This window comes from Hipposideros armiger, unplaced genomic scaffold (assembly GCF_001890085.2).
Source record: "Hipposideros armiger isolate ML-2016 unplaced genomic scaffold, ASM189008v1 scaffold_334, whole genome shotgun sequence".
NCBI classification, from domain to species: Eukaryota; Metazoa; Chordata; class Mammalia; order Chiroptera; family Hipposideridae; genus Hipposideros; species Hipposideros armiger.
Window position 1 is genome coordinate 1,338,311 of NW_017731684.1, and position 10,021 is coordinate 1,348,331.

The 10,021-nt window shown below is 37.3% G+C and overlaps 1 protein-coding gene across 1 annotated transcript in view; it reads right to left on the reverse strand.

The window, feature by feature from the left end:
- The window catches only part of TMF1 (TATA element modulatory factor 1), a 30,949-nt gene extending 22,539 nt beyond the window's left edge, over positions 1-8,410 (reverse strand). The window contains exons 1-4 of the mRNA XM_019661075.1: positions 8,018-8,410; positions 4,498-5,708; positions 2,637-2,740; positions 1,494-1,620 (exon numbers count right to left, since the gene is read on the reverse strand). Coding sequence (XP_019516620.1) covers positions 1,494-1,620; positions 2,637-2,740; positions 4,498-5,708; positions 8,018-8,159 — 1,584 coding nt within the window. The 5' untranslated portion in view covers positions 8,160-8,410. The remainder of the gene's footprint in view (positions 1-1,493; positions 1,621-2,636; positions 2,741-4,497; positions 5,709-8,017) is intronic.
- Positions 8,411-10,021: the final 1,611 nt, after the last annotated feature.

A 10,021-nucleotide genomic window follows, 5' to 3' on the forward strand; every position in this document is an offset into this window, starting at 1 on the left:
AGTATAGTGTGGGAGTGGAGTCAAGGGAATTGTAATAGATATGTATGATATGGGGGGGGGGAGTGGGGCAGTGGATTGGGGGAAGGGGGTTGTCACTTTGAGGGGTAAAAAGTATAACTATTGCACTGTGTTGTACAGCTGAAACTAATTTTAAAAATGTTTCTTTCACAATAAAAAAATAAATTACTGAAAAAAACTATAATGGGAGTATGATGATGTGAAAAGTGTTCTATGATTTAAAATTTGGTTTTAAGAGATGCTCTGAAACTAAACAATAACTAAAAACAACTAAAATTTATTAGTTTTTAAGCCATACTTTGTATCCATTATCATTCAATCCTCACAACAATCCGATGAGGGAGGCACATGTGTTACTCAACTACACAAATAAGAAAACCAAAGACTCAAAAAACTGAGTAAACTCTGAAGGTCAGAGAGCTATTGAAGTGGTAGAGTTATGACTTGAAACCAGGTCTGTGAATCCCCAAAACCCTGCTCTGAACCAGCCACAACACTGCTATTCATTGTCAAAATCTGCTTCATACATCAAGGTCCGGTAAGAATGTCTTCATGAAACCCTTCTCATTTCTCTGGTCAGAATTCATCCTCCATGATAACATTCCAAACTGCTTATTCATCTCTATGTATAACTTATTTCATTCTGCCTCCTACTATATATTGTTGTTGACATTGTCTTCTATCACTAGAACAGCAAACTTGTCACTTAAGGTAATTACTAACCTTAGTTGGTTACCAATTTCTGAAATAGCCAACTGTTACAAATTATACAAATTAGATCAATGGTTCACCACCAGGACTGATTTTGCTCCCAGGAGGGCATTTAGCAATGTCTGGCAACATTTTCAATTAGCACAACTAAGGTGGGGGTGGAAGGGATTGGAGTAGGGAATACTGAGGAGAGGGTGATACCGCCATCTTGTAGGTAGAGGCCTGGGGTGCGGGTAAACAGCCTACAATGCACAGGGCAATCCCATACAACATAAAACCGTCTAGCCCCAAAATGTCAATAGTGCTGAGAATCCCACATTATAATACAACAATGTTATGCCTCCCAAGAGCCACTATCCATTAGAAATTTTTATTTTAAAATTATTTTGACTTGAAAAAGTACATATATATAATATGTTTGAAGTGGTACGAAAATAACAAATGAGGGTAGTCATAAATTTTAGTCCCATTTAAAATGTTATTTATTTTGATGGAATTATAATTTACAAAAATTATTCTAGTGTTCCTCACTATATATCTTACAAGGACTTATACAAAAATTACACAGACAAGTATTTGTTTAGGTTTTTTAAAATATCAAAACCTATAATTGTAAAGGTATTGAAAAATTTACAATTTAAGTGTTAATATACTATAGCATCCTTTTACTCTTACCTGTTTTTTCCAATAGCAAAATATTATGAAGGCACTCTCAAAAATCTATGTCTCTACAGAGTTTAAACAATATTTTAAACGTCCATTACCTTTTTAGCAGCATCTCTCTCTTTGCAGGCTAGCTGAACTTTCTTTTCTGCTTCTGCAATTCTTTGAGTAAACTCATCTTTCAGAGAAGAAATGCTGCTGCTTTCTTCTTTCACTCTGAACATTTCACTAAATTTAAAATAATACTGAGATTGGGAATACTTGTTTACATATTGCAAAGGTAACAAGATGAGTTCAGTTTGTGAAAGGAAAATAACATTGTCTTCAATACATACCTTACAAAAATAGATTCGTTTTAGGTCTGTTAATTTTTCAGAGAAAAATTATTTGCTAAATTTATTTTTAAACACCTCAAGGAAAACCCATTAGTAATTGAAAATGTCACAATGTTTGATATGTAAAAATATGAAAAAAGTAAATAGGGGACCAGCCGAGTGGCTCAGTTGGTTAAGAGCCCGAACTCTGAGCAACAGGGTCCCCGGTTCGATTCCCACACAGGCCAGGGAGCTGCACCCAAGCTGAGCTGCCAACAGGTGGCAGAATGGCTCAGCTGGTGTGAGAACGTGCTCCTAACAACAAGGTTGCTGGTTCGACTCCCTCATGGAATGGTGCCTACGCCCACCCACAACTAAGACTGAACAGGCACCTTGAGCTGAGCGGCTATAAGCTGTCGCCGGGCTGCCAGATGGCGACTGGACTTGAAGCTGAGCTAGCTGTGCCCTCCACAACTAAGACTGAAGAACAACTTGGCTGTTCCCCTTCCCTAATTCCCCAATAAAATCTGCAAAAAAAATTAAATAAAAATGTTCATTTTTGAATTATGTCACCTTTTGCCAATCACCTCCTTAATGCAAACCAATACTCAGTATTTTTAAATATCAGTTTTCTTTAAAGATATGTTTTAAATCTCTAATACTAAAAGATTATTAGTAATAAGTGGAAAAATATTTTTTTGTTTTTTTGCAAAACACCTCTCTTCAATGCCAAAGGTAATATGGTAAAGATAACGTGAGGAGAAAAGTAATATGTTAGGTTAGAATTGAAATACTATTCAAATTTCAATAATTATAAGCAAGTTAAATTAAAAACCATTGTAATTTAAAAAACATTATTAAAAGATAACCAACCAAGTGTAGGGGCTTCTACAAAATGTGTATAACTATTCACATTTGTAAAATACTTACTCTTTCAGATTATCATAAGCTTCTTCTAAAAGTGCTTTTTCTTTACTAAGAGATAATAACTGAGCTTCCCTTTTATCCAGTTTCTCATTCAGATACTCAATTTTCTAGAGAAGGAGAATACACAGGAGTCAAACATTTAACTTTAAAAGGCCATTCTTACATGCAGGTAATGAGTTAAAAGGATAACCTAATCATTATAATCAATAAAACAGGATGATCTCTTAAAAATGATTAAAAACAATATTGGGAACACAATGAATACAGTACAAGATTCTTACACAGCTGGTAGGGGAGTGTAAATTAGTACCACCACATAGCAGGTTGGAGTATAAATTAGTAAACCGCTTTGGAAAACAATTGGACAATATCTAGTTGAAGATCTACAGACCCTTTGATATAGAAAATTGTACTTTTAGGTATACCTCAGAGGAGAAAGCTTTTGCATAACTATACAAGAACACTTACAGCTGTGTGTTTTTAACAGCTAAAACTTGGGAACAGTGTGTACATCCCACCAAAAGAATAATAAAAAAATAAATAAAAGAGGGGCTTAAAGCCTCCCAAAATGTTCTATATCTTAGTCGGATTGAGGATATACAAACAAGTGTATGTTTTTCCGTATTATTCTTTAACCCAAACATGTAACTTTTTTTAGTATGATGTAATATTACGAGTCTACTCTTTCAAAAGTAATTTTAGAAAATCCATAGGCATGCAATTTTTAAATCTCCAGAATATTATCAGTATAAAGCTAAACAAAAAAGAATGGTTAAAATATCTTATTCCTTAGGTCCTGCTGAAGCAGTGATAAGCTTGCATATCAGTGGGGGAGGAATGGTGCCTTTTGTACTAAAAAAAAAAAATTGTCTGACCTAATTTAGGTCTAGATTAATTTAGAAATCACTTACCTTATTGATAATAAATAGTACTGGTTTCTAGGAATTCAAACTACTAGTAAAGCTATAGCTTGGCATTTTTTGTGTGTGTGTGAATAACATCAAACCTAGGTAAGAGAATCTGGCTTTTTTTTTTTTTCACATTAAATAATTCAATACATGGTACTTTGTATTGTAAATACAGGACATTTCTTCAAGACATCCTATATGTCAGAGGAGTCTATTAAAGATGCCAGATCCAACTCAATATCTATATCTAAAAATCATAGGAAAAACTAAAACTGTGAGTTAATGCTTGTTCAAGAATGTATACCACTTTCTATATATCTATCTATATATATATATACACACACACATATATATTAGTTAGAAGTAATTTTTCATTCCTAAGCAATGCCTTAGTTCCTTAGACATTTCCCTTTCTTATTCATGTAATTAACTATTAAAAGGAATATAAAAAATAACATAAAAAAAGCAAATGGAAGCAATTAATAACAGAAAAACATCAATAATTAACCTAAAAACTAAATTTGAGATTTGCTACAAATGTGAACATGCAAAAAATGTTTTGATATAACAAAACCCATCTAATAAATTTGTTTTTGCACCTCTATCTGTAAGAGTTGAAGATATATGTTTACAGACAGTCCTTTGCAAACTGACAAATTAATGAGCATAGTATAAAAGAATTTTAAAGTGATAAAGACTCAACAGTAAAGGCATAAGATAAAAACTTCTTTATGTTTAGTTATATTGAAATATCAACTTATGCTACTTGGAAAAATTTCAAATAATTCATTATGAGTAAGTCTTCAATTTTAAAGTCCCTAATGCCGCATTTAAATGGCAAAAAACCTGTTTTTTAAATCAGTACAAATCACAATGCTTCACCGAATATTTTAAAAAAACACGATTTAATCTCTGAAAAGCATATGTAAAAATACCCTTCCTGTTTCTAGAGTTACCTTGCAAATATCTTCCTTCTCAGGAAGTGCTTCTGGCTGACTTTCAGCAGCTTCGCACCACTCAGCCGTCTTGTCTAAGACAGTGTGTCCATCATTTACTGGTGTAGAAGAAACCAAGCTATCAGGCTGTTCACAGTTAACAGGAGTGGCACTTCGTCCGCTTTCTTCCATTTCCGTTTCCTCAGTGGGAATAACTAGTGTTTCATTTACTTCTTCCTCAGATTTTCCTTCAACAGATTCAACTATTTTAGTCTTTGGAGTTGAAGGATTAACTATAATAGGTCCTAAAGCATATCCCTTGCCTGACAATTCATCATCTGAGTTGATTTCACTTACACTTCGGCTATCTAATGACTGTACACTAAACGAGTCTATTCTTTCAAAAGCATCAGATGAGCAGCAACTCTCAGTGAGTTTTTGGAAATCATCCAAACGATTATATTCGGGACAAGCAGATGCTGAGAGAAGCTGAAAAGATGTCTGCATCAAGTGAAGACTTGATTTTGAATCTGTAGTCTCTTGTCTTGAACTTGCTGAGCTCTCACTTATTACACTTTCATGATCTAAAACTTCAATATCACTGGTGGTAGAAGTACCTGACGAGAAAGTACTCACAGGAGGAGAAGGTGTATTGCTCTGTCTGTCTTCATGTTTTTGTTCCTTAGGTTCCGATGCCATGTCTTTTGTTTCTGCTGTGAGAGACTGCGTAGATATATTGGATAGATTTTCCCTAGTTATTTTCACTTTAATTACACTCTCAGATACTTTCAAACTTAAGGTTGACTCCTTTATATCCTGTTCTTTATTAACAATTTCTTCATGCTTGCCTTCAGTTTTAGGTGACAAAGTATCCACTGCCAGAGTTTCCCCTGATGATACGCAGGAAGAAGAGTCTTTTACTTTTGACTCAGTTGTTTCAGTTGTTCTTGACTCTCCTGTGTGCAAGGATTCCTGTAAGGTGCTTTTCACTTCTTCTTCTGGTCTCTGTGATTTAGCTGGTGGTTTTGATACCACTGGACTCTTCTGAATGGTTTGGACATCCGTTGGAGAGAGAAAGGCACTGAAGAAAGTTTCAGATTCATCTACCACAGATCTCCGAACTGGCTTTGTAATTGCTTTAGGAGAGGCTACTGGTTGACTCTGAGGTTCAGTGTTTGATTTTGGCCCCCAGGTTGATGTATCCCATCCTCCACTGGCAGGGGGACTTATTCCTATGACCAAATAAATAAATACATTTATATATATTAACATTACAATCACCATTATAAGCCAATAGACATGTTAAAAAAGAAAATCTGGAATACAACCTAAAATTTGCACCTGTTAAACTCATTGCTTACTACATTATTAACTAGTTCACAGGTTAACTTTGGGCTTTAAAGAGGAAAACAGGTGTCGATCTGCCCAATAGGAACTAGGAACAAGGATAAAAGACAAGACTGGGCCTGGCCTACCAGAAGCAATTATGTTATTCCCTCCCACAACAAATTAAGAAAGTAATGGTATGTTATAAAACTCCTGCTATGTTCAAGATACACAATATGATGCATTTCACAATAGTATCTTCACTAACACAGGTTATGTGTAGTCATGGCAAATTGACTCTACCTTCTATTCATTTAGTTTCATATTAATTTTTTTCTTGTAATATCAACAATATAGTTACAAGCTAGGCAAGAGGGCAACACTCAAAAACTGAACCCAAAATACTGGTGACAAATGTTCTTTTTCAAAGATCAAAATAAACTGATGGGAACAGTAACTTCTAGAGGACAAATTCATTTTCATCCACTTAATTACAAGTTCATTCTCCAAGTCTCACTCTCCAAACCCACTCTATGAGAAAGTTTTGTTCTCTTCCTAAACTACAAATTATGGCAGCAATTTGTAGGTCATATGAATTCCAGAAATGTGCATTTTTATTAGAATTATTGCTTTTTTGATGTAGATGGTAGTTTTCACTAGGATTCTTAAAAATCACTAAGGAGAAACTATCGTCTGGGTGAATAAAAGGTAATTGTATCAGTCATAGAAATATGTTTTACTAAAAAACCCAGTGATAAACAAAAAGTGTCATATTCCCTGAAATATTTAAAGCACTCTTCTAAAAAAAAAAAATCTGCTTTTCTAAATTCAGAAGTGGCTGAGCAGAATTATCACAAATTATGCACAATTAGAAGCTGTGGGGAGAGCACAAGTATCTAAAAGCTCCTATGAAAACGATGAAAAAAGGAGAAAACCAAAATTTAAGATGCAAATAAACAAGCAAGATTAAGTCTGCTAATTAGTTTAAGTCATCTTAATGAATTACAGAAGTCAAATTTGCCTTTTGGAGAATGTTTTATATAAATCCCAGCGTTATCTGATATCCACTTAAATTACTCCATTTTGAAGACTGGTCATTTTGTAATGATGGCAATGTAAAACACAGGTGATCAAAAGACATTTATGGGATTTCACTAAAATCTGAGTTTATTCTGGATAACTTATTTTTAAAAATGAATAATGAAGCACAATTGAAGCCCCAAGTTTCATAAAACAAGTGTCCTTATATTTAAAACTTATAACATCTCCTCTAAAGTTCAGTAATTCAAAACGTGGGATACATATGTAAAAGGAAGTTGAGCTACTCCAACAAGGCCTAACACCTTGTAAAAAACAATAGGATCATGATATATATACTTCACATTTAGGTCCTGGCTTTTTAACGACGTAAAATTAAAAATAAAACCCAGAAAGAGCAGTCAAGAATAACTCACTCTTTTTCAGAGGTCACACACCCCCAAAATCTGCGAATCTTTACCGCACACACCAAAATGCTAAACTGCCAAAGGAACCTGAAGATCCCTAAAAGATTAAGCTCAACTAATCTGACAAACTGAGACGTAACTACTTGGAAGTAAACTGTGATGCAACCCAAAAATCTTGGGCCAGTGTCCACCGGTAGTATCTGCAGCATATTCTGCCCCTCGCCCGCTGAGTGGCCTAGGGGAAGTTACTTGGCCTTTCTGAGCCTCATTTTCCTCTTCTGTGAAACACGGATAACAGTGACCCTAACTCGAAGAGCTGGTTTGAAAATAAAAAAGTAATAAAAAGCCCACTACGCGCTACCAGGCACGAAGTGCTCACTAAGTGTTAGCAACTGTCGTCCTGTCCATGTTGATGTACTCCAGGATCTTGGCTGCAGTGTTCGAAGCGCGCAGCAATTCCGGAGCGTTGTGCTTGGAGCTCCGTCCAGGGAGCGCGTGGGGACAAGACCAACAAATCAAGTCCCTGTCATCCGAGGCCGGCAGGACCCGCACCCTGGGCCGCATGCGGCAAGGAGGAACGTGGAGCTGCATCTTCCCTCGGGAAAAGAGCAAAGACCAACTTGGAGACAAAATAAATCTCTGAGGACCGGCCGGGAAGAAATGACTTCCTCAGAACTTTCGTGAGGAAGGAGCCCGGTGTACACCGCTTCACCTGTCCGCCTCAGAAGATGCCTGCGGGAGCCTAGGGTCCCCGCTCCCCTCCCTCTTACCCGGCTCTCCGTACGGAATGGTCTCGGCCCAGGCGCTCGGCTCCTCTTCCTGGATGTCCAGGACCCTGTCGATGGACTTCTGGGCCTGAGACAGGGCCTGCTTAGCGAAGCTGGAGAGCTGGGAGGCGTTAAACCAACTCATCCTCCCTCCTCGGCCGGCAGTGGCGGCGGCAGCACCAAGCGGGAAGGCCGAGGGCCAGGGCGACCGGAGCAGGCCCGGGGAAAGGTGCAGCGAACCACTTCGACTCCTTCTCCACTCGACCGGCCTTGTCAGCGGGTGCCCATCATCCCACCAGTCTCCCCTGAGCCCGGGAGGTTACCCTCGGCCCTTCCCATAGATGAAAGAGCTGAACTGCGCATGCGTGGGCTACTTCCACGTACACAGCCACCGCATCCCAGAGGTCCGAGTTCCGTCGATAGACGGAAAAACAGTCGGTACTTTGACGTCACATCCGGGAGCCCGGGGTTGCCATTAGTTACTGAGCAACGCGGAACTTTTCTATTGATACGGATTCCAGATAAGAGTGCAGGAATTCTCAGCCACCTGAGTTAACTGTAGTTACCAGCAGAGGCCGATTCATCGGGGAGGAATCAGCGAGTTTTCACGTGGGTTCCTTCCTAGAAAATAACTCACGTACTAAAAGCTAGCTAGCGCCTTGCTAGCAATAATTGCTAACGGAGGCAAATTTGGGACTCGCATTTCTCTTAGTGCTTTGTCTCAACTTGGCCCTAAGGAGGAATCCTGGGTTTGGGTTTGCCTAAAAATACTAGACATTGTATAAAAGACCTGATCCAGCCCACCTGATGGAAGTAAAAAGCCATCTTCCACAATGAGTTACAAGCTAAAACAAGGGTACAGAAGGCACAATCTCTCCTTCACAATACCGGTCCATTCGCGGCCCCAGTCAAAACAAACCTTTGAAGCACTAAGCCTATTCCTCTATTAATGTGTGCTGTGCATATTATTTAAAAGACAACTTTTTCTGCATGCACTCTTCAAACATTTAGCTATACGAAGAAATCTAATTGGTGGCCTTCCCAGTCAACATCTTTTTGGTTTGGCCCCTATAACGTTAAAGATAAAATTCTACCAACATTTAAAAGCCAGATTTCATATAAAAATCCAGATTTTTCAGCTTATTTTAAAGGATATGGACACCAACATGGAACTGCCGGCAAGAATGGTTGCCCCTTTTGACAACTACTTTTCACTCATTTGCTACAGACCCCACTAATCTTATGACATTCTCTTATTACACCCTCCTCACTGTGGTGATTTACTTTACCTGCCTGTCCCCTGTATTTGAGTATTTTACCCCACTGCAAGGAACCAAGCCATAAGGAATTATTTTTCTTAAAAAAAAAAAATCAGATTTAAACTCTGTCCTTGATAAATTATGATCTTCAAATAAATTTATCTTTCAGTAAAAGTTTGCATGTTGAAACTTACAATTTAGTAATCTACACAAGTAGTTCTAAATAACTCAGGCAACTTCAAACAGTTTAGCTAAGTAGATGGAGAGGGTGGTTTGGGCAAATGAGGGTTGGAATCCCTCTTCCAACAGTTCTGTTGGGTTGTCAGAAAAGTCATGACATATTTTTTCTGTTTCTCGTTGCAAAGCTGTGTCATGACTTTTCTGACAACCCAATAATTGTACAGTTTTGAGTAAATGACCTGAACATTCTAAAACTATTTATTCAGCTCTAATATTGTCACCTTCTCAAAAGGCTACTTTGAGAATTATTACTGCACCTGTATAGAGGAAGTGCTAAATGTTAGTTCCTTCACGTTAAAAAATTTACATTGACTATGTAACTTTTTAAGTAGAGAAATTTATCTCACATGATTTTATAATGCAACTTAAATTGTTTGTCAACATAGAGCTAGAAAGAATGACAATTTAACCCAGTGACATGTAATCACAAAACTTCTGAAAACAGCCATCTACATAAAAAATACAGAACATATACTACATGCTCCCACACTGAGATATTAAAAGTCAT